Here is a 25,148-nt window from a genome sequence, read left to right as displayed (position 1 = left end):
TAACAGTGGAGAATACAAAATTTCCAGCTACTTGTGATGTTTCAGCAATATTATCTTTCTTGCTTCTTTTATTCAGTTTGCAGATATACAAAAAGGAGCTACTTCTATAATGATCTTCTAGGAAGGGCCACTTCAAACTAAAAGTGTCCCTTTTAAGGGGAAACCCATATAAATGACACTCACATTAAATTACCAGCTATTATCAACATGGGGTTTGTTTGCCTTCTTCGCCTGAATATGGAACCACTGTCCATGTATGAAAATTTGCACATCTCAACCTTGCAACTTGGGAGTTACTTCTACGAAAGCACATACCTGATTCTTCCTTCTTCAGGCGATTGCTTTTTCGGTCAATATCTGTCTCTAGGGAAAGCAATCTTAAATGGGGAATGTGGAGGTAAAAGGGGAAAATAGGACTTGCTCGCTTGAAGCTATTGTATTAAGGATACATTCTTGTGACCTGGCAAAGTTTCTAAGGAATGCACGCCGATGGGAAAGCCTTCTGTCAGGCTAACAAAATCATAACAGACGTTCTGACAACAAGGATACGGCGTGATAATAAGGCAAAAAAGGGAAGTGCCATTTGTGTGCTATAACAATAGCCTCAAGGAATTTATCAGGCCTCAAGTGCGATTTTATTGCTGTATTATCTTCCTATAAATCTGTGACCCAAATAACTGTTTTTGCAGATGTTGTTTCAAGTCATGATAGTCTAATTTTTTTAATTTAAAAATACCTTCATTCTGCCAAAATTAACATTTCAAAGTTACAGGATGCTACTGAGAGCAGCTTGCCTTTGGAAGTTCCTCTTTTGTCACTTTTAAGAGTGGTGGGGGCCAGCCCAGTTCTGTTTTCCTTGTGGCTTAGGAGCAACGCCTGTGGATAGGGTTTCTATAAAGGTAAAGGGACCCCTGACCACTAGGTCCAGTCGTGACCGACTCTGGGGTTGCGGAGCTCATCTCGCTTTCTTGGCCGAGGGAGCCAGCGTACAGCTTCCGGGTCATGTGGCCAGCATGACTAAGCTGCTTCTGGCGAACCAGAGCAGCGCACGGAAACGCTGTTTACCTTCCCACTGGAGCGGTACCTATTTATCTACTTGCACTTTGACGTGCTTTCGAACTGCTAGGTTGGCAGGAGCAGGGACCGAGCAACGGGAGCTCACCCAATCACGGGGATTCGAACCACCGACCTTCTGATCAGCAAGTCGTAGGCCCTGTGGTTTAACCCACAGCGCCACCCACATCCCGAGGGTTTCTATAACAGCCCCTGATTCAGGGGAGAAGGGGCAGCTACGCTTCACCTTAAGCAATTCTTTACATCAAACCTGCAAGGCAGAGAGGGAGCTTAAATGGACATTTCAGCACCTAGAGGGCTAAAAATTAACTGGAGTGTGAGGGACAAAATTAATCCTTCTTTTGAAGCTGGGATTTGCTTGGACAGGAAATCCCCCTGTTGCAGAATCATGTCCCAAATACATGAAACGAGATTGGTGATTTTGTTTTTAAAAAACCCCACTATACTTTTACACAGCCAGTATATTCCTTCTGTGAAATGGAGATGCATTAATTGAAAGGAGATACATACTGTCCTTTCAATAATGCAGGCTGCATTAAAAGAAACGCCTCACCCTGCCGGCGCTGTTATTTTAAAGTCTACTTGTTACAAGGAAGGCCCTTTCTAATTTATATATCAGCAGCAAAACATACATGTTGCTAAAGCAACAAATGGCAACAAACTGGTTTTCCGTTGCTGCTGCCTAACACTTGTGCAAAGTCTAAATGGGTTATTGTGGCCTGAATTAAGTGTTTCCTAATGCAGCCGTAATCAGCAAATGAAAATAATGCCTTAACATTGTGTTAGAAGAGTTGGCTTTTGTTACAGTTTCCTGATTCACCACACAAAGAGACCATGTTGAATGTATGCTGAAAAGAAATAGCCATTCAAAAACCAAACCCCTCACACCCGATAGTCAGTGTTAGGAACTCAAAGAGATATAAACTGGGCTCCAAATGGCTCCTTATACCAGGATTGCAGCTGCCAAATGGAACGCCTGTTTGCCATTTGTGGGCCAGACAACTTGAAAATTGTATTTTTCAAGACAACTTTTTGGTTCCAGAAATTCGTTCTGAGGTGTCGTTAGTGTGTGAAAAGAGGCAAGATCCAAGGATCTCCAGGCATGGACCTCCAGATGATGGAGACATCAGCCACCATCCTGGCACCTGGGTGAATTTCAAACGTTGCCCACGGTTAAGATGGCCTTGCAAATGGCACTTGTCTGGACTGAACCACATCTGTCTTGTAGATGGCACAAACAGCCAGCAGAGTACTGGAAGGCTGGGTGCTTCACAATATTGTGAGTCGCGTGCACACAGTTGAAAGATAGATTGGATAAACCCCACTTGATTATGTAGACTGTGTAAATCTTACATTTTAACAACATGAGATGGAAAGTCTGTTTCCTCAGCATATGGCCTGTGTCAGCCTTCCTGATGACTTCCAGATATTTGGACTACAACTTCCATCAGCCCCAGCCAACACGGTTCAAGTTGGGAGTCCACAAGATCTGGAAGGCAGCGGTTGGGGAAGGTTGGTGTAGACCAGGCATGGGCAAACTCCGGCCCTCCAGATGTTTGGGACTACAATTCCCATCATCCCTGACCACTGGTCTTGTTAGCTTGGGATGATGGGAATTGTAGTCCCAAACATCTAGAGGGCCGGATTTTGCCTATGCCTGGTGTAGACCACGCATTCAAGAAACAGACCCTGTATCATTTTGTTGAAATGAAGGATGTACATGAGAGCATGTTCCTTAGAAAGATAACCAGTGATAACCAACCCGATGATGTCATACATGGTTCCAGTGTCAATGTTTTAGATCTTGTGAGGATCTAAAGAGAGCCTCTGATGCCAGAACCATGTATGAACTAACTATGGGGCCACCAAGTATCATGTTGGGGTTCCGTAACACAATGTAGAATGCAGCAAACCTACCAGTTTGCTAGTGTTAGATGCTAGGGGCATCTGTAAGGACTTCTGCAGTGCTACTGGAGAACTGATACCATCCCCAGCAAGGGCTAGCAAGCATTGCTGGACAGCCAAGTAATCTGGGCCAATCCATATGACCTATTTGCTGAGCTTCTTTCACTTTCTACACCATTTCTTCATTCATTTAAGTACTTAATTCATTTCGGAGGTCCATACTTAACCTGAAACTGTTCTTAACCTGAAGCACCACTTAACCTGAAGCACCACTTTAGCTAATGGGGCCTCCCGCTGCTGCCGCGCTGCCGCAGCAAAGTTCTTAACCTGAGGTACTATTTCTGGGTTAGCGGAGTCTGTAACCTGAAGCGTATGTAACCCGGGGTACCACTGTATGTGTGTATGCACACACATACACACCCCGTTCCTTTATAGTCCAAGGTAGATAGCAAAATAAAAAAGCAAAATGCAACACTCAAGACTTGTCCTGAACCAAATACATATGGCAAATGGATCGTGCAAACTGGCCATTGCATAGAACTATCCCATTAGTGATGGTGGCCAATTCATACAACAGAGTGGAAGGAATGTGTATCTGTCCAGTAAATCAGGTCAGCATAGATTTTTTAAAGCCCAACATTTGGCATATGAATTGACACAGCCTTTGGAGGAGGAAATCTGCAGATTGAACTGTGACCCCAGTTCTCCAGCCCATAGCTCATATTTAAATGCAAGTTAATTTCTCCTTTCAAAGCCCCGCATGACGGGTCCAGCATACCTGAAATGAATGCCTGCTTTTACATCAATCTGACCCCCATGCACTGCAATCAGTTACAGAGGTGCTTCTCCAGGTATTGCTGTCATCAGAGGTGAGGTGGTTTATTATCTTCATCATCCATTAAATTTATATACCACCTTTTATCCATGGATCTCAGGAATAACAAAAGGGCTGCCTTTGAAATGGCGTCCTGTGAAATTGTGCTCATGATTTTTTGTGTGTGTGGCAATCTTTTGCAATCTGCGCAACTTCTTGTCTGATTTTTCCTGCTGCTTTTATTGTGCCAAATCGCTTGTGGTTTTATAGTTTGTTTAATTGAATTCTTGAAATTGGTTGTTCTTACTGTAAACTGCTCTGGTGATCTTTGCACTGAACTGAAGTTGGCTTTAAAAAACCTGATCAAGAAATAGGTCTATGAACGGTTATGTCAACGGTTCCATGCCACACTTCTGCAGTGGAAAAGCCAACGTTGTTGACCTGTCAGAGCCTGTAACAAATTCAAATTCTGACAGTGTTAATTATTGGTTGGTAGCCGCTGAGAAATAAACACCTGTGACTAATAGAATCATGTAAGAGAGACCTACAAAAAGAGAAGACTTTTCTATTTTAATTTTCCACAATGAAAATGAATTAAAAAGACTTGCACATAATGTGCTCATGTGGCTCAAAATAGTATAACTTTGCTGAAGTTGATACATAAATCCTAAATTATCAATTTCTAATGGAAATTGCCCAAATTCTCAAACTGCCTTTCAGCAAGTCCAGGACAAAATGTAGAAGTCACACCTTCTTCTTCGTCTTTTGCCATTCTTACACCACACCATCTTGAATGCTCAGTGTGAATATTTCATCTCAAGGTTTAAAACAAAAAAAGAACTTTAAACCAACTGAAGCAAGATTATAATCCAGTTCATGCTTCTCCCCATCCTGTTCCTGCCAGCTCCCCACCCCCACCCCGATACTTGGGAAACCTCTAAAAATGCTTTAGAATAAATAAATACCATTCCAGTCAGTCCATTTTATTCGCATCGGATTACTCCAGTGCCTCCCCCTACTCTGCTCTCCCAAGCCCTGCCCCCGCCACAAATTTTATCTCTTTCAGCCAAAAAAACTTTGCAATTTGCTCATGTCTCCACTGCTCTCAGGTTAAAATTCACCCAAAAGTCCACAGACGCTGGCATTTTCTCAGATCTTCAGTAATGGTATATCTGAATTCCAATCTCATCGATCAATTGCAATGAACAGCAGGTGCATTTTCATTCATTTATTTATTTTTAGATCTCTACCCCATCTTTCAATTAAAAAGCCTGCTATTGGTTCCCTTCCACCAAGGCTTGACAGCAATTAGAAGTGTGTGTGTGTGTGTGTGTGTGTGAGAGAGAGAGAGAGAGAGAGAGAGAGAAAGAGAGAGTGTGTGTCAAGGACAGAAGCCAAGTAGATTCAACAACTTGTGGGAATACCTATACTGTAAATAGTGGAGAAAGGAAGGGGTGTGTGAATCAACAATATTTTACAACTAAGGAGCAGGTATTTCAATGCAATCAATTAAAGAGTGCCCCAAGCACAAATAAATGCTTTTGTACCATGCCAAGTCACCCTTCAATTACACTATTATTTCCCATCTACGCGGAACATAAAGGGGAAACTTGCTTTGCTCCCATCCATCTAGCCATTTAACAAAAAATCTGGCTAGATACGCACATTTAAAATAGGAGAACAGCTACCACATAATAAAATAAAGCTCATGCAACTCTCTCCCCTGAGAAGCCCACCTGGCAACTACAACATCATCTTTTGGGCACAAGGCAAAGAGCTCGTGAACATAATTTTAGTCTCAACTATGACAATATTTGAGCACTCTGTTTTTACTGGGATGGCTATTTTAGCTCTTTTTGTGTGTGTGCATGTGTGTGCCTATGTATTCTATCGAATTTGATATGTTACTATTCATTTCATTGACCTTTTTGTGACTATGTGCTTTATGTTGCTTAGAGGACTAGATTAACAAGTACTCTAGTAGTAGTAGTAGTAGTGTGGTGTAAGGGCTTGAGGAATTGCATCCTTGGATAATTTATGTCGCACAACTTAGCAGGTACCCTGTCCATATGTGACACAAAATCCTGCAGTTTGAAGTGTCATGAAAATAAAACATATCAGAAACAAACAGGGAGCTAGGAGAGGTAGGTTTCTTGAACAGATATGAGAAACCAGATTTATTACACCAATTGTTTAGAGAGGCCTTATAGAAACCAACTTGTCAAAGCTTAACAAGCAAGTCTATACCCAAACAAGAATGTAGACTTTATTACAGGACCTCACACACTGTTTATTAGACCACTTTTGCTGGAGATGTAGCAAAAGACTCTATAAATACTCTGATAGAAAGATAGCTCATGTGCGGTGGTTACTAGATTAATAGCTATTTTAAGACTAGGACTTTACAGCTAACTATTATGTTTCATCTTGGGGGTGGATGGAGGCATGCAACCCTCAAGGAACACTTGACACTTTAGAATCTTGTCTGAACCCATGCCGCTTTCTTAAAAAGTGAAGGGTCTGTAGACCCCCTGGGCTACATGAAATAAAGCAAAGAAATGAATAGCAAGAAGCCCAAATATTTTTCACATATTTTGCAATTCTCACTCCTCAAAAGAGCTAAAAAAAATAAAGATAAGCATTTACAATAATGTAAATAGCCGTCTAATAAAGCGCTAAACAATTACGAGCACTAAGATTTAAGGTCCGTATAGTTAAAGCCATGGTTTTCCCAGTAGTGATGTATGGAAGTGAGAGCTGGACCATAAAGAAGGCTGATCGCCAAAGAATTGATGCTTTTGAATTCTGGTGCTGGAGGAGACTCTTGAGAGTCCCCTGGACTGCAAGAAGATCAAACCTCTCCATTCTTAAGGAAATCAGGCCTGAATGCTCACTGGAAGGACAGATCATGAAGCTGAGGCTCCAATACTTTGGCCACCTCAAGAAAAGAGAAGACTCCCTGGAAAAGACCCTGATGTTGGGAAAGATGGAGGGCACAAGGAGAAGGGACGACAGAGGACGAGATGGTTGGACAGTGTTCTCGAAGCTACCAGCATGAGTTTCACCAAACTGTGGGAGGCAGTGGAAGACAGGAGTGCCTGGCGTGCTCTGGTCCATGGGGTCACGAAGAGTTGGACACAACTAAATGACTAAACAACAACAAGATTTAATACGGCTTTGAATAATTCAGCTCCCCGACATCATTGCCAAGTGACATAACCATCTGGTTTGTGAGTAGCACCAAACCATGGTTTAGTGCCAGATGGGAAACCTTTTAAGGCCTGGGACTGCCTGGCTGATGCATGGACAATTCAAACCTATTTTTTTGCAGAGGTCTCTGCACAGCAGCCAATGCACAGGAAGATCTGTCCTGCTTTCTGAAACCAAAGCTCTGCCTGCCTCGCACCTGACATCTCATATGATGACATGTGTGAGACTGGTGGGTGTCATTTTTGGAGACCAGCCTCATTGGCCAAATGGGAAGGCTGGGAGACCAGGTTTGGCTTTCGGGCCAGTGGTTCTCCACCAGCCAAACTCACACAATCCCATCTCCAGCATGGCTGTGAGGAGTGCAGAAGTTCTTGCTTCTGTTTTGGATTCCTCACAACTCAGTGTAACATCCCAACCCAGACTAACCTACGGTTTTAAGCTGGCTTGTTTCAACAAGCCATGGTTAAGGTTAACCACAGTTTACCTGAGTTCAGAGGACATGGCAACCTGAGGTTAATCTAAAAAGAAAAAAAGCAGAAGCTTACAGTCTCTTGGAAGCTGCGCTCGAGAAAGAAAAAGGAACAAAGATAAGACAAGCCCAGGGCTCAATGTATCTCAATCTCATCATGCAAAATGGCATTACATGCAAATATAGCCAATAAGTCACTTTGGTGAAGGAGTGAGTATGTTCAGGATGAAACATTTCCCATAACAAATTAGTTAAGCCTTTAAGGTTTCGCGTGACTCTTCATTCATTTTTCAATTGGCTCTGCCAAGTTTTTGTTTTGTTTTTTTCTAGTTGCCCACATTTGATCTAAACTAAACTGTATCTAGAGCTCATTTTGTCTGATCACATGTTCCAATTTCAGTGAGACTCGAACTGCGACGCTGTATATACTTACTTGGGAGTAAGTCCCATGGAACTCAATGAAGTCCCAGGCAAAGGTTTAGCCTAGGCTCCACCTGTAAGTCTGTCTCATCCCCTCTTATCAGTTGGTGACAAAAGGAGCTGTCACACTGTAACAAAGAAATTAAAAGCCCCTGCATTCTTGAAGACCTGGCTGACAAGTCCCTTCAATCAATCAACACAATAAACCCACATGCCTTCTGGTGAAGAATACTGTATCCCTCTTTTACTGGGCACTGAGGAGCCAGGGATTTTGAATGGCTGCAATGCACAGGAAGAAATAAATCAGAAGAACTGAGGGCAAAATTATGTGCAAGAAGAACAGCCACATTTCTTTGATCACATATCTGTCCCATTAAAATAAGAACAGGGTGTTGCATGTACGTAATGTTTTTAACTATTGGTTTTAACATCAAAAGAGATATGCACGAAAGGGAAGCAGGAAGCTCAAATTTGAGCGGGATCTCACTGCAAATCCACTGTTTTCCCATTCCAGTTTAAGCTTAGAAATCCATACACACTTGCATTTTGGTTGCAAAACTGCTGTTTCCCCTCCATAGTCGTGGGCATGGGTCAATCCACAGTGTACTTCCAACCCTCCTTTCTAATTTGCTGTTTCTTCTTCTTCCTCCATTTGAGCACAAACAAGACATGTGCAAAGGTAGAACTTTACATGCATGTGCACCCTTTAAAAAAAAATAGCAAGGGAAAATGGCAAACGATTTATTTTCATGGTGCTCCTATTTATTTCTTCAGGTACTTTTTTGTCATCGTTCCTAGCATCCAACATAGTGCGCAGTCCAAACATAGGTGGAAGGCAAAAAAAAAAAAAGAGGCCAAATTCCCAGCTCCCCAAAGCTGGCAATTCCAGAGACATTATTATTATTATTATTATTATTATTATTATTATTAATAATATACTGTCCTATACCCAGGGGTCTCAGGGCGGTTCACAGAAGAAAATCACGATATAAAACCACAAAATGCATCACAAAACATTTTACAGATCAACACAAATAAGCTAAAGGCTGCTGTGTTACATGGTTTTCCTTAGTTTTGTGAATCTGAATGTTTAAACACTATTTTAAAAATCTAGGCAGTGCTCATGCCTGGAGATGCCTATCAAGAAATAGCCACAAGCACTGCCAAATAAAAAATGAAGGTAAGGGGAAAGGAGGGGACACAGAAATGGGAGTAGATGAGGAAAAAAATGATTCATTGTTTTATTCTTTTGTAAACTGCTTTGAGGGTTTGTTTGGTTTAAAAAACAACAACAACCAATCATGTGGTATATGTTCTAAAAATAAATAAAGATCAAATTACAGTTGTACCTTGGAAGTCCGTTCGACTTCCAAAACGATCGGAAACCAAAGCGTGGCTTCTGATTGGCTGCAGGAAGCTCCTGCAGCCAATCGGAAGCCACAGAAGCCCCGTCAGATGTTCGGGTTCCAAAGAACATTCACAAACTGGAACAGTCACTTCTGGTTTTGCAGAGTTCGAGAGCCAAGGTACGACTGTAATAACACTAGAGCATTGTGGATGCTGCTCCAGGTGGCACAATTAGGTGTCAGATTTTTAACCACATGTTGAATTATTCCCAGGTTGGGAAAATCCACATTTGGAGGGTGGGAATGAGCAAAATTGCAGGTGGTTGAAGGCTGGTGTCATGCGGACGACCCTGATTTAATGAGAAGATAGGCAGATTCTAATCCACACTGAAATCAAATGCTTACAAGCCCTCTCACTTTTCTCCTAGGGCAATTCCAGACGTGGACTAGGCTGGAATAAAAGCACCCAAGACAATGGAGCGTGGGGAGCTATGGTTGGAGGTGAGCTCACCTCGCCAATGCACCCTTTTGATAGTGAACTTACATGTGAGCAGCAATGTGACCCTCAAAATAGTGGCAGGTTACTCTAAAAATGCACTTTCCTTGCCGACACCAAATATTTTCCACACTTTTTATAGGCAAACTATTTCTCGTCTTCCCAGGCACAGAGAGTGGAGGTGCTATATATGGCTTGAGTTAGTGTGTGCGCAAGCATTCAGGTTACACAGAACTCTGCTTTTCTGCTGGAAGAAGGCAGCCAAGGCTCAGTTGGAACACTAAAGTCAGTCTGTAAGAAGCGCCTGTGGTTAATACTGATGTTCTCAGAGAGTCTCCTTCCCGCCTCTTTGTATGGACACAAAAAACCAACCACTCTGTATGGTTCCAAAGTAGAAGCATCGTTCACCTTCCCAAATAGCATGTTAAGGCCTAAAGCTTGCACACGCCTTTAATAATAACAGTGATAATGATAACAATAGTTCACTCATTATAGGGCCATAATTGGATGTACTAACGACAAACCCCAGTGGTCAAAAATATGACTCTCCGCTCAGGTGCGCAAAGCGAAATAGGTGCATTATTCTGTTACCTGCAAGGAGCAGGAGGGGAAAATCACTATTTATACAATGATCTGGACAACAGAACTATAACAGTATAAACTATCAGAGATTATTTGATGTGGGCCACGTTCTCCCAGCCCTCAGCTGCCGCTAACGCAGCACCCTGCTGCACTTGAACCTGTCTGGATTATCCCATTTTCAGCATCCAGACCTGGAGAGCAGCTCTTTGCTCTGAAATCCCCAAGACCTCCTCCTCCAGAGGACAGGCGAGCTCTCTGCCGAGCGCTCCCCTTGTTTACCATCTCTCGTTTCGTTTCATTCTGCCCAGAGAGGGAAATAAATGCGATTAAGAGATTAGACTGCAAGGAAGGGCGACCAGAGGAAGAGGAAGAGCGGGGACAGGGAGGAAGGAGAGAGAGAGAGAGAGAGAGAGAGAGAGAGGGAGAGAGAGAGAGAGAGACGCATCCCTCCAGCCGCCTAAAAAATGCGCCCCGCGAACTGAACCTGCTGCTGCTGCTACTGCAGCAGTTCTTTCTAAACCTCACCGACGTCCTGCCTTTTCAGCAGGCGATGGCAACTCTGCACCATCAGGGGGAAACTGCCAGAGCCGGAGATGGAGGGAGAAAAGGAGAGAGAGAGAGAGAGAGAGAGAGAGAGAGAGAGAGAGAGAGATGGAGAACCTTTGCGCGCAAAATTGCGCCTACTTCCCCAAACCGATTGCCAATCTCGCGCGGATCGGGGGCCCAAGGCACTGCAGTGGGATAATTTTTGGTGTGGGTGTGGGTGTGGGGAGGGGGGAGAGCTACTGCCAAAGGACCCTATGCACGAAGGGGAGGGAGACGAGAGGTTGCTGGCGCTCCGTTTACCTCGATCCACTGCTGCGCTTCGGCCAAAGCTGGCTCCGGCGAGTCCCCCGGAGGCTGCGTCGCCTCCAGCAGCCCCGAGCCCGGACTGGCCATCTGCAAAGGCGAGCTGCGCCCCCGCTGCCGCAGCACGGAGGGAGCCTGGGCTCCGGCGGCTCTCGGCTCTCTCCCGGGGGCCGCGCGGGGAAAGCCAGCGGCCGCCGTGCGTCCCCAGCAGCGATGGGAGGAGAGGGCACCGCTCCGTGCATGCGGGGCGCGCTTGGCTGGTGCGCCCGGCTTCCTCCTCCCGCTGCTCCTCCTCCTCCTCGCAGCCGGCTGAAGATCTGCCTCGTCTCCTCCCACCAGCCTCCTCTCTTGCAACAGCAGCTGAGCGGAGCTGAGCCGCCGGCTAAAAATAAAGCGGCGGCGGCTGCAGCAGCAGCAGCAGCAGCAGCAGCAGCAGACAGAGGGGAAAGGCCCTGCCAATGCCCAGGCCGCTGCCTCCTCCTCGCCCCCAAGCGGGAGAGCCAATCCCAGGCGCCCAGGATTCTGCGAGCTGCATCCCTGCTCGGGGACCAGAGACAGGGCAGGCCTGCGAGATTTACATCTCCAGTTTCCCTCCAATACAGAAGGAAGGGGGTCTCCTTCTGGAAATGCAAAAGCAAGCAAATATATATATATATATATATATATATTTAAAAGTTTGGCATTAGAACCAGCAGGATCCATGCACAAATTGTCAACACCAAACCAACATTAATAATAATATTTTATTATTTATACCCTACCCATCTGCAACAGGTCTATCACCCAAGCCCTCCTGCCCAATATTTATCTTTATTTCAGTCCGGTGCCAGGACCGTGTGTGCATGCAGAAAAAGAACGCAGACACCATTCGTTGTCACTAGAGAATCCTGGTGAAATATAAAGTCACACTCCCAGTGCTATTTTTCAAGAAAAAGAGGTGCTGGAACATATCATGAACGCCTGCCTTGTTCTCTTATATCTCGAGTTACAAACGCCTCAGGTTACAAACGCTTCAGGTTACAAACTCTGCTAACCTGGAAGAGTTACCTCAAGTTGAGAACTTTGCCCCAGGATGAGAGCAGAAATTGTGTGGCGACGGCGCAGCGGCAGCAAGAGGCCCCGTTAGCGAAATCACACCTCTAGTTAAGAACAGTTTCAGGTTAAGAACAGACTTCCGGAACGAATTAGGTTCGTAACTTGAGGTTCCACTGTAATGGCAATGGTGCCCACCTGAGAGGTGCCAGAACCGAGTTCCAGCTGAAAAAAAAAAGTCCAGCCCACACCTATCTTCTCTCAGTTCCCTCTGCACACGCATCACTTGCAGCCAGTCTTTAAAAATAAAATAAAAGCCTGCCCTTTGAAAAAAGGCAGATTTGACCTTAGTCTTTTTCTGCTAGCCAAGTTACAGGCTAAGTATTGAGTATTGAGTTAAATTATAAATGCGTGTGGCAATTCACTTCCTTTTTGAATTGTGTTATGTTTATTTGCATTGTCGCAGTGTGGAAGATTTTGTTTGTTTGCCATTCCTCGGGGATTTATGATGTGCCATCAATAGCCCTTGGCTAACGAGTAAAGATTTGAACTTGGCCATTTCACCACTAAAAATCCCCACCAACTCCAAGTTGCTTTTCTCTCTGCAAGGGAAAGATACAAGATACACACCCAGCTTGTGCCTTAGACTGAAAAACCTTGGAGCCACAGTGCTATGTAGTAAACTGGACCATTCCACTGGTCACTTAACCAAAAATTCTACTCTGCCAGAAACTATTCTGAACCCTCTGGAGATCTAAGAGATGGAATCTAGGACCTTCTGCAAGCAGAGAATAACTTTGTATTCTACCACTGAATTGTGGGTCCCCCATATAGGAACAGAGACTACAACACAAGAGAGGCAGTGTAAATATGCATAGTACAGGAAAATGACCCCGGCTAGATTCTCACATCCAGGTAAAGAGAGCCCAGACACACTGCTGGATGAACCACAGACACTCTATTCCAGCCACTGTGTGTGTGCTGGGCCCAGGGGTTAACCCGAGCAACGCAGTCCAGGTCCAGTCCCGAATCCAAGGATTCCACGAGGAGTCAGTCCAGCAGGAAACCAGGCTAGGCCATGCATAGGGTAACAGGCAGGTTCCAGCAAGCAGCAATGTTGCTCCCACAACCTGGGGCGGGGTCCAGCAGCCTTTTATCTCTGATGGGGTAACGGCCAGTCCTGACCCCCCAGGGACTCACCTCCCTGTCTCGCCCGAAGGTGAGCACTCCTCCTGAGAGTACTCAGGTCTCTCCTTCTCTCAGACCTGAGTCTCTGCAGCTTGGGAGATGTTGGTGGGTTACTAGACTCAGAGGCCGCCTTAGCCTCTCCTGACCCAACTGGTAGTGGAGCAGCTGCACGTGATTGCCGAGCAGAGGGCAACGAGGTAATCCCTGCATCTGGAGCCAGTGCAGGCTCAGGCCCCTGACTCAGCCCAGCTGGTGCTTGTTGCAGGGGAACCTATGCAGACTGGGGCTCTTCAGAATCAGGCCCCAGACTCGGTTCAGATGCCGTCTGAGGCAGAGGATCCGGTGCGGACCAAGACTCCTCCGGTTCTGAGTCTGAGCCTGAGTCCCAGGCCATCACAGTGTGCAAATGAATGAATCTTTATTTGCATCAGCCTTCGGCCATAGAAATAAAACAACAACACTATATACAAAGAATAGAAATAAAAAGTCAATTATATAAAATACATTTTAGGGTTTTGAATCAATAGTCAAATAGTGGATCTTATTCTGATTGCCCCAGCTAAAAACCTTGCAACCTTTGCTGTCACCTGCTCATCTTGACCAGGCAAGAGAAAGGAAACTGTGGCAGTGGCTGGGCGACCCAGAATGGACAATAAAAGAGGGGTGATAACCTCATTCCTCAGGTCTTTATAAAGAGTGCAAGCCAGAAGGACATGCGCCACCGATTTGGTACTGCCATCTCCACAGGGACATAAGCGTTTTTCGTGTGGAATCTGTTGGAACCGTCCTTCAAGTACAGCCGAGGGCAATGCATTGTGTGCATATAAACTCAGGCATGGTTCTTGCAAACAGCAGCCAATGTGCTAAGAACCTTCCCTGCCCTGTACCTCTTATGCAGAAGACAGAAGCTTTCAGAAATGGCAGCAGATCCCTGTGTGAGAAAGCCCCACCCTGGAAAAGTCTAACATCTGGCTGCTCCAGCAGCCATTTCCAGGCCAGGTTGATTTCCCCTGAAATTTGAAATCCAGGCCAGGATTATTTCCTTTGAAATTTTCTGAGCCTACGAAATCGAGTCACAGGGAGGCAGCTGAAACATCTAAGGATCTGTGAAAACTCATATACACTTTTGTCCCTCCATAGAAACCTACTTTAGTATACTTAGACCACCACCCCCCCCCACTATATTACCTGGGTTATGAAGGCGCCCTAAAGACGTTAAAGCAAAGATTATGGGATAATGCACACAGTGACTTGCAATCTCGATCACACGGTCTGTAGTCTGCTGGCAGTAGGAGTACAATATGGGCATGTCTTTAAGTTAACATCTTACATTAAAAACCTGACAGTACCAAACTATTGAAGGCTTTTCACCAAAGCCAGACTAAACGTCTTTCCTTCTGCAGTGTTGGATGGCAGGTTGAGAGGAGTTCCCTACCAGGACAGACTTTGCTCGTGTGCTCAAGACATCGATTCCATAAAACATATTTTGTTGCACTGTGCAAAATATGAGCAAGCCAGGGCTGAACTGATACTACCCTTGCTGGTACCTTTCCCTGGAAAATCAGAGGCTCACTATGTCAGGTTCCTATTGGAAGACCGATGCTAGAACATTATGCTAGAACAAATGCTAGAACATTAGCAGTGGCCAAGTTTTTATCGGTGGTTGCAAGAACCAATAATTCCTATATTCTGAACAAAATGCTTGTTTAACCTGGAGGTAGGCTGTATGAATTGTGTATTGCTTTGTAACGATTTGTTGGGTCTTTGGACCGTAATAAAGATTGATGATGATGATATTTAGAATCGATGGCAAGCAGTCTCTAGAAGTTAAGATTTGGAAGACTCCAAATAAATAAGCGAGTCTCAGTCAGGACTGTGACTGAGGAGAATGGAATTCTCCTCTCTGTAGATGGTGACTATTGTAAAATAACTTGTGACTTGCGGATTGTTTGTACATCATCCTGTAAGACAATGGGGTTTATGTTGAGGAGTCACATGATAGAATGCTCCTGGGGCAGGGACCCGAAGCTTTCTTTCTCCCTGACATCTAGCATTTTACATGCAGGGGAATTTCCTTACGTTTATTTGCATGGAGCAGCGTTTCGTTACGCCGGTCCCCAACAGCAGCCAGACCTGTCTAGATGCACAGCTGCAGTATCTGAGAATGAGGCCACAGGGATCTCTTTCTTTTCTTTTCTTTTAAAATAATTTTTTATTAGATTTTCCACAGTGATAAAACAAACCACAAAGCAAAATGGTACACAGAAAAAGAAAAAGAAGAAAAAAGAAAGAAAGAAAGAAAGAAAGAAAGAAAGAAAGAGGAAAATAAACAGATAAACAATAACAACAAACTTAATTCTTCACAAATCCAACCTTTTAAACATCTTGGTTGACTTTCTCAAATCTCTCCCTTCTGAGTTTCCTTGTAATTAAAAGTAACAGCTTTCCAATATCATTATTAAACTAAAATAATTTCCAATTATATAGTCCATCTTATTCACTTTTCTTAACATTCTAAATCCCATTTATTTAATTGTAACTTAATTTAATCCTAGGCCTATTTGTTTCTTTCAAGTAATTTCTAATTTTTTATATTACAATATTTATTCAAATAGTCCTTGAATTTCCTCCAGGCCTCTTGAAACTCCTCTTCTTTCTGGTTACGGATTCTTCTAGTCAGGTCAGCTAGCTCCGAAAAGTCCATCATCTTCATCTGCCAATCTTCCACTGTTGGTAGTTCTTGTGTTTTCCAATTTTTAGCAAGTAATATTCGGGCGGCCATTGTGGCATACAAAAATAATATAACATCTTTCTTGGGCAATTCTAAACCTGTTATTCCAAGAAGAAAGGCCTCTGGTTTCTTAATAAATGTATATTTCAACATTTTTTTTCAGTTCATTGTAAATCTTCTCCCAAAAGTCTTTCACCTCGGGACAAGTCCACCACATCTGGAAAAAAGTACCTTCTTTTTCTTTACATTTCCAACAAAGGTTATCACTATTGTGACAAATCTTTGCTAGTTTTACAGGGGTCAAGAACCATCTATACATCATCTTCATAATATTTTCCTTTAACATCGTACATGCAGTGAACTTAACCCCTTTCTTCCATAGCCTCTCCCAATCCTCCATCATTATACACAGAGACCTCTTTCTTTGCAAAATGCATGAGATTGCAGCGCTGAGTTTCTGTACAAGAGGACCTGCAGTGGATTTGCGGTAGTTTCTGGGGATGTGACTGAAATGCAGTGGAATCCCCTTCTCTGTAGATGGTGCCTATTGTAAAATAATTTGTGAATTATTGTTTTTGTAAAAAGGAAAAAAGGTAAAGGACCCCTGGACTATGGGGTTGTGGCGCTCATCTCTCTTTCAGGCCGAGGGAGCCAGTGTCTGTCCACAGACAGCTTCTCCAGATCATGTGGCCAGCATGACTAAACCACTTCTGGCGCAACGGGACACCATGACAGAAACCAGAGCGCACGGAAACACCATTTACCTTCCCGCCACAGCGGTACCTATTTATCTACTCACATTGCCATGCTTTCAAACTGCTAGGTTGGCAGGAGCTGGGACAGAGCAATGGGAGCTCACCCCGTCACGGGGATTTGAACCTGTAAGGCAATGGGATGGCTTTGTGAAGATGACAAATTTAGGACTGGGAGCTGAGTGGCTGAAAAAGGCAGACCTCCTGCTGAAGCAGCATGCCTCTGTTGAATATACCGAGACAGTCAAGTGTAAAGATTGAAGTGATGGCCAAGATAAGGCCTTATTTAGTTTTGCCACTGCTATACCTGTTTCCCTTTCAGCCAGGCAGTATCTTTGCTTCCCTGTTGCTATGGCAACGTGCCTAGAAAGAGCCTAAGCTACTGGCTACCTTTCTTTTTTTTTCCTGCCATCTGCCTGTGGCTCTGAAAGAGCTTTCCCTCACCCTATGCTCCAGCACAAATGATTTTCCCTTTATTCTGACCCACATTGTTATTCTCTCAGGTGATGAGAGGGTGCATACTCTCCAGAGGAAAAAAGGCCGACTTGTTCCCCCACCCAAGTTTCCTGTTTTCTGGCTGGCAAACTCCTTCGTCAGTACAGGGACAATACAGCTAAAACAAGGATCAGGTTCAGAAGCAGTGCTTTTAGGACAATTTTTTAAAAATATGAGGTACTGGTACTGATATATTGGTAAAGGTACCATGTTAGTGCAAAAGTACCATGTCAGTTTTTTGCAGCTGGGCACTGGGAATCCGGGTGGTGCTGTGGGTTAAACCACAGAGCCTAGGGCTTGCCGATCAGAAGGTTGGTGTTTCGAATCCCCGCGACAGGGTGAGCTCCCATTGCTCAGTCCCTGCTCCTGCCAACCTAGCAGTTCGAAAGCATGTCAAAGTGCAAGTAGATAAATAGGTACTGCTCTGGTGGGAAGGTAAACGGCATTTCCGTGCGCTGCTCTGGTTTGCCAGAAGCGGCATAGTCATGCTGGCCACATGACCCGGAAGCTGTACGCCGGCTCCCTCGGCCAATAAAGCGAGATGAGCACCGCAACCCTAGAGTCGGTCATGACTGGACCTAATGGTCAGGGGTCCCTTTACCTTTACCTTTTTACTGGGAACCCACGCTATGCCACTGCATAGAAAGAAACTGTTTCTTTCTTTCTCACGCTTGCGCTAAGAAGCAGCCTAGTTAAAAGCTCTGCCCTGCCCCTGAGCTGTGGCCCCTCCCCTCTTGTCCCCACATCCTCCCCCAATGCAACAGAGAAACACCTTAGGACAGCCAGTGAGAACTGAGCATGCTCTGTGGCCATGGAATGCTAACCAACTGAAGGGACAGTAGGAAAGAGAATGAAATGGAGGGACAGGAATGCTGGAAAGGAGCTTTCTAGGCTGCAACATTTCATTGCAGCGTCACACTTATTATTCCACAAAAATCTAGAATAAGAACTATTGCTCTTATGCAGTGCTTGAAGAGCACTGATCAATGTCTTCTGTTGGCAGGCAACAGGTGGCTTAATCCTGTTTCTTCCAATCCTGATGAATCCCCTTAGACTCTGTGCCCATCTTCTTCTCGGCAGAGGAAGGCACAAGCATAGCTGCTGCAGCCACTATTAAAAGTCTGCTCGTCTTGGAGAATGGCTGGGATTTTGTGCTCGTGGTGGCCAAACCCAGGAGTTATGAGTTCCTCTGTGACTCATTTGTACTCACGGGAGAGAGAAAGTGCATTTGCAGAGATGGACTCAAGCCTAGCAGACACATGGCAGGGAAAGGGGATTTTTAAAAGGGGGAACGACGGAAAGAGGGAGGACATGATTCACAGATCATTTCTACTAGCTTCCCACAACTTGAATACTAATTCTGTAGTGGAACAGTTCGTGTTTCCATTTCCTTCTGCTTGAGATCGAATAGACACACCAGATTTTTCCTCTCTTTTTTAATGTAAAGAGAACACTCCAAGGCCTGGGGGAAATATATAAACAGTGATGTAGCATGGGCACAAAACACAAAATTTCAACACCCGGTGCTGCCTCAGTACTGCTGCATGCTTCCGTCGCTGGGCTCTGTGGAACCAGGAAGTGAACTCTACAGACACTGAAATGACTCTTCTTTTCTTATCTCTGCAGCTGTGATCTCCTGGGTGACACAGACAGGTGGATGCACATGCGTACTGTACTCCGTTTCCCTCCCTGACACACAGCCCTGGGCACTGGGAACCCACGCTATGCCACTGCATAGAAAGAAACTGTTTCTTTCTTTCTCACGCTTGCGCTAAGAAGCAGCCTAGTTAAAAACTCAGCTCTTCCATTTATTGTATTACCGAGGCTGTCCAATATTGTTTGCTGTCGTTGTAGTCCCTCCAGGGTCTCGGGCAGCCTCGCCAGCAACCTGATATTTTATCAGGAGATGCTACGTCGCCTGGGACCCTCTGCATGCAAAACACGAGCTCTTCCCCTGAGCTGTGGCTCCTCACCGTATTTTTCTTCCATCGTGCAGATAAATGCTGCAACTTTGCAACGCAATAAAGACATCTGCTGCGGTCCGCAGCGTTTGCCTGCTGGCACCTGTTTGTTTATTTCTGCCATGCTGCCTTCTGTCGGAGTCACACACATCTTGATAGGCCATTAATCCTAGCTAGCGTATTGTCAAGCTTGGCGTCAGCAAGCTGTGCGGTTCAAGATGAAATGTATCATCTAGTCTGCTTTTGCTCTTTTGGCACTACTCTGTGATCACTGCTCATGCAATGGAAATGTCAGACATAAAACCATCCTCAGTAGTCATCACGAGGCCATTGAGACCTGAACAGCGTCGTGCAGTGGTTGATGTGGTAGAATTAAAGCAGGAAGATCCGAGTTCCCATTTCTACTTGGCAATGAAGTTCACTGAGGGAGTTTTGGTCAGTCGCACTTCCTGCCTAAGCCTTCCTCACAGGGTTGTTGAGAGGGTAAAATGTGGTGAGTATACATGCTGCTCTAAGCTCCTTGGAAGAAGCATGGAGTAAAACAGTGACAACAAAATATTATTATTATTACAGCGGTACCTCTGGTTGCGAACGGGATCCGTTCTGGAGCCCCGTTCGCAACCTGAGCAGAATGCAACCCATGTCTGTGCGTCTGCGCGTGCGTGGGTCGTGATTTGCCACTTCTGCGCATGCACATGATGTCATTTTGAGCGTCTGCGCATGTGCGAGCGGCAAAACCCGGAAGTAACCCTTTCCGGTACTTCCAGGTCTCTGCGGGATGCAACCTGAAAACGCAACCTGAAGCAAACGCAACACGAGGTATGCATGTAATATTATTACATATTATAATTATGAATAGTTATTATTACAGTGGTACCTTGGTTCTCAAATGCCTTGGAACTCAAACAATTTAGAACCCAAACACTGCAAATCCGGAAGTAAGTCTTCCGGTTTGCAAACCTTTTTCGGAAGCCGAACATGCTCCGTTTTGAGTGCCACACTTCCATTTTGAGTGTTATGCCAAGGTCTGTCTGTTTTTGCTATTTATTTTGCATTTGTTTGTTTTTTACGGCTCTTTTTTGTTTTTGTGACTGTGTGGAACCCAGTTCAGCTACTGATTGATTGATTGTGTGACTGCAGTACATTGTTTATTGCTTTCGTTTTATGGATCAGTGGACTCGTTAGATAGTAAAATTCATGTTAAATTGCTGTTTTAGGGGTTGTTTTTAAAAGTCTGGAACGGAGTAATCCATTTTGCATTACTTTCTACGGGAAAGTGCACCTTAGTTTTGGAGCGCTTTGGTTTTGGAACAGACTTCCAAAACGGATTAAGTTTGAGAACCAAGGTACCACTGTACTACTACTACACTTACTTGCCTCTCAAGATGATGTACAAAATATAATAAAAATAGTTTAAAAACGTAACAAAAAACCGCACACACAAAAAGAAGTTATTCACTGAGGAAGAAAGCATTGCCTGCCATATTTCTTCTCCCTGTTATTATGGCTGCATGGAGACCCTGTCTGGCAGGATTCGATCAAGGAAATGCCAGCATCTTCCACCACAGTCTGACATAACATTTTCTAATTTATGTTCATATTCTAGCAGCTCGTTAAATCGTAGAGATAAAACATGAATGCAAACATTTTTTTCTGAGCATTGTTGTTTTGGGATAGTCTGAATAGCAGAGACATTAGGTATTCTTAAGAGAGATTCTGCCTTTAGGAGCAACACACAGCTCAACGTACGTGCTGTAAAATGGCACTTTTAAGTGGAAAGATAACAACCAGCCTTATCCCTGTTTTGAACTGAACTGGAACCAATCCAAAATGTCTAGCAGCATTTCCTTAAATTTGCCTTCAGAGTTTTAATGTTGTTTCCAATATTTCCTTCCTCTGAATAGCTTAGCTGTCTCTTCCCTTTCCCAACATCTCCTGCCTCATTTGGAGGCAGCCGATGCATTGAACAGCACCCAGAACAGAACTTTCACCCAGTGCCAGAAAGAATCCAGCCTCCTGTGCATCTTTTTAAATATTTTTGCTAGTTTCATACAAGCCATTCTGCTGAGGTTACCACTGGACTTTTTTTTACTGCCTTCTTCCCTGTGATTTGCAGACATTAGCAGGTGATTTATTTCCATCCTGTTTGTAAAAAAAAAAAAGGCACCTGCTAAGTTTCTGCAAAACAGGCTACTGTTGAAGGCACAGGAGCTGTTATGCTGAGTTATATCTTCAGGACTTTATTAGGATTAATAATAAGCATACATACACAGCGAACCCCCATTCTCTGAGTGCTGCTCTTCGTGTGGCCAAATCAATACCATTCACACAAAAGAGGTGTACTGCAAAAGTACAAGAAAGCTTTTGAGGGGGAAACCCTAAAGGTAAAATACATGATGGGAAAGTCTTCTTTGTTATTTGTGCTGGGTTGCTGTTCAAGGAGCAGGACTGTCAAAAGAGAGCATTAAATTCCAGTGAAAAACTCAGTACAGTGATACCTCGGGTTAAGAACTTAATTCGTTCTGGAGGTCCGTTCTTAACCTGAAACTGTTCTTAACTGAGGTACCACTTTAGCTGCCACAGAATTTCTGTTCTCATCCTGAAGATAAGTTCTTAATCTGAGGTACTATTTCTGGGTTAGCAGAGTCTGTAACCTGAAGCGTCTGTAACCCAAGGTACCACTGTACTTTGGTTGTTTCTGCTATATTATTGTGCTGTTCCCGTGGGTCACCCGAGAGACGAGGTCCAAGTCCGGTCCATGGTCAAAGGTGCAACATGGAGGCAGTCGGTAGTAGCTGAAGCTGGGTGCAGGGCACCAAGTTGGGTGTAGTCAGGAATAGGCATGCAAGCAGGGAGCCAGGGCGGGTCAGGAGCTCTGGCAGGAAAGCAAAACAGGGTTCAGGCAGGAACTAGCAACCAACAATGTTGCTCCTGCAACTTGGGACTGGGGCTGGCCGGCTTTTATCTGCCCCGAGGCATAGGGCAGCCCCGATCCTCTGGTGACTTGCCTTTCCTGGCCTGGAGCCGAGCACTCCTCCTGCGGGAACTTAGTTCCCTCTGCCTCTCTGCCCTGAGCCTCTGCAGCTCAGGAGAGGCTGGAGGGTTACCGGACCCAGAGGCAACCTCAGCTTCCTCTGACGGGGCTGAGAGTGGAGCACCTGCAGGCAATGGGTCCTCCCTCACCTCAGGAGCCAGAGCAGACTAAGCTGATGCCCTCACCTGAGGACCCAGCACAGGTGAGGACCCTTCAGGCTCATGTCCCAGTCCCGGCTCAGCTGGTTCTGGAGGCGGGGAATCCTGTGCAGGATTCACTGTCAGAAGCAGTGTGCCTCTGAATATCCATTGTTCAGGAGGACATGAACAGATTTGCAGGCTTCCCGCAGACATGTCCTCCTGAACAATGGATATTCAGAGGCACACTGCTTCTGACAGTGAAGGTAGAACACAGTCCTCAAAACTAGTAACTTTTCATAGCCTTGTCCTCCATTGAATTGTTCAGTGATATGTGATCTCGCCATACACGTATATATACTTAATAGACACATTGACATCAGTCACCTTGAGCCAACACCAACTTCTCTGCCAAACCTACCTCACAGGATTGTTGTAAAGAAAAATGTGCGAGGGAAGGGATCATGTACAACACCTTCAACAGATAAATGAATGATATAAAATTTTAGCTGTAAGCTGACTTGAGTCCCTGTCACAGAAAAAGGTGGGATAATAATAATAATAATAATAATAATAATAATAATAATAATGGAAACTGCAAGAATGATAAGGGGAGCATACCAGAGGGTAAATCCTATTGAACTCTGTGGGACTTAGTTCTGAGTAAAAATGCTTTTGACTGCAGTGTGAGCTACACAGTCTTTACCCATTTACCTGGGAGTAAGCTCTATTGAATGCAGTGGGACTTACTTCTGAGTTGACATGTGCGAAGCTCAATTTGCAATAAAGGAATAAACACGCCACCCGTTTCCTAAAAAATGGCTGGCTGTCAAAGCATAGCAATTAAAGAATTTAAAGTGGATTGCTTACGTTTCCCTTCAAAATTATAGGAAGGCTTTGCATGCCAGCTTCACCATTTCCCTCATTTTCAGTATAAACAGGACTCGGTTTTTGCACCTACGCACACCACTTTTAATTGTTCTCCGAGACATGGAGAGTAGGAAAAAGGCAAACAGGGACATTCCAGGATCCAATCTGAAACAGGGATGCCTTATGCAATTCCAAGACTGTCCCTGGAAAATCTGGGCACTTGGAGGGTGAAATATACTCAGAGTAGAGTGTGAATTTCATGCTCTTTATTCAGCTCATAGTAGTGAGGAATGAAACTTCCCTCAAAGTATCTGCTTTATATACATTATTTACACAATGGGTCGCACATAATTGGCTAATTCTGCAATTCTCCTGAAGGCCAATCAGGTTGCGGATTCACTTCCACCTGGAGCTGGATTGGGTGGCTCCTGCAGACCAATCATACTGCTGCATTTTTCTAGCACCAATCAGACTGCTGCATTCTGGACCCTATTGCTCTAGGACCAATCAGACTGCTGCATTGTTCTAGGACCAATCAGACTGCTGCATTCTGAATCCTATTGCTCTAGGACCAATCAGACTGCTGCTTTTTGGATCCTATCCAACTCAGTACATAACAGAGGGTATGCAATTCAATGATTCTATGTGTTTAGGAATGGGATTGAGATTGTTCAACCCAAACTGGACCTCTGATCCACTTCATATTCTACCTAGATTCTCGGTCACATTCAGAAAGTGATTGTCAGAGTGAAGCAAGACAGACGTATTGCTGAAGAAGACCCTTTCCCTCCCAACGCCTACATTAGCATCAGCATTCAACTGATGTCTGCCTTCCATCATGCAGCTCTTGAACTCCTAGTAACATGGATTATGCGATAGTAGATGCATCCTGCAGTCTCCTTCCTCCTCATTCCTTGCACATGTTATCTGTGTATGTCCTGTGTTGCTGGAAAACAGCTTTGGAATAAATGCTCTGCAAAGTGCTTACTCGTGTAAACACGGTGGCTTGCTGGAAAGATGCCCAGGAATGTGGAGGAAAAGTGGAGATCTCGCCCAGCAGCCTTTCCTTGTTAGAAAAACCATCCAGGAAGAGCGGGTGAATAAACAACCTAGGCTCTTTCTGGTCTCCTTTGTAGGATGAGGGGGACCGAATCAGGAATGAAGACTTGGGCTTATGCCAGAACAGTGTTGTTGTCATATTGAAAACTTGATGGAATGCGGTGTCGATGTGAGATAAGGAAATGGGAAGGGAAACTAAGATAAAAGTCAGAACGCTTTGGAGCAAAAGGGACGGGAGTTAAGCTAGCAGAGGCAACAGGGGGAAATGCTAAAACCCAATATGTTGGGCCCCAGATCTTGTTGAACTACAACTCCCATGAGACCTACCCAACAGGACCACTGGTGAGGAATGATGGGAGTTGTAGTCCAACAACATATGTGGGCCCAAAGTCGAGAACGGATGTTTAAATACCTGAAGGATGCAGCATTGACTCATGGCATCTCCTGGAAAGCTCAGGTGGTTAGAGTGTGATGCTGATAATGCCAGGGTTGCAGGTTCGATCCCCAGTGGCATATTCCTGTGTGGCAAGGGTTTGGATCATATGATACTTAGGGTCCCTTCCAACTCCATGATTTACGTTTACACTGTGACCATCCTGATGTTCATATGTATTTGAAAATTTATATATAAATATGTGAAAGGAGAACAAAAGCATAGGAAGACAGCATATTTTGGAAAGGAGATGTATCTTACGCTCGCTTGTGAAGAAATGTATGTAATTCT

At 44.6% G+C, this 25,148-nt stretch overlaps 1 protein-coding gene across 9 annotated transcripts in view; it reads right to left on the bottom strand.

Annotated features, from left to right (window-relative positions):
* Nucleotides 1-11,545, bottom strand: part of LIMCH1 (LIM and calponin homology domains 1) — a 217,692-nt gene extending 206,147 nt beyond the window's left edge. For 3 of the 9 annotated variants that reach the window (XM_079989585.1, XM_079989584.1, XM_079989586.1), the window contains exon 1: nt 11,163-11,539. In XM_079989585.1, the coding sequence (XP_079845711.1) occupies nt 11,163-11,255 (93 nt within the window). In that variant the 5' untranslated portion in view covers nt 11,256-11,539. Of the gene's footprint in view, nt 1-11,162 lie in introns of all 9 variants that reach the window. The other 6 variants (XM_079989578.1, XM_079989581.1, XM_079989580.1 and 3 more) reach the window with 4 other exon arrangements.
* Between the last annotated feature and the right edge of the window lie 13,603 nt (nt 11,546-25,148).

The sequence above is a fragment of the Podarcis cretensis genome (assembly GCF_951804945.1).
Source record: "Podarcis cretensis genome assembly, chromosome: 9".
NCBI lineage: Eukaryota > Metazoa > Chordata > Lepidosauria > Squamata > Lacertidae > Podarcis > Podarcis cretensis.
The sequence above is the reverse complement of the archived record's forward strand: the minus strand, read 5'-3'. Positions and strand labels throughout refer to the sequence as shown.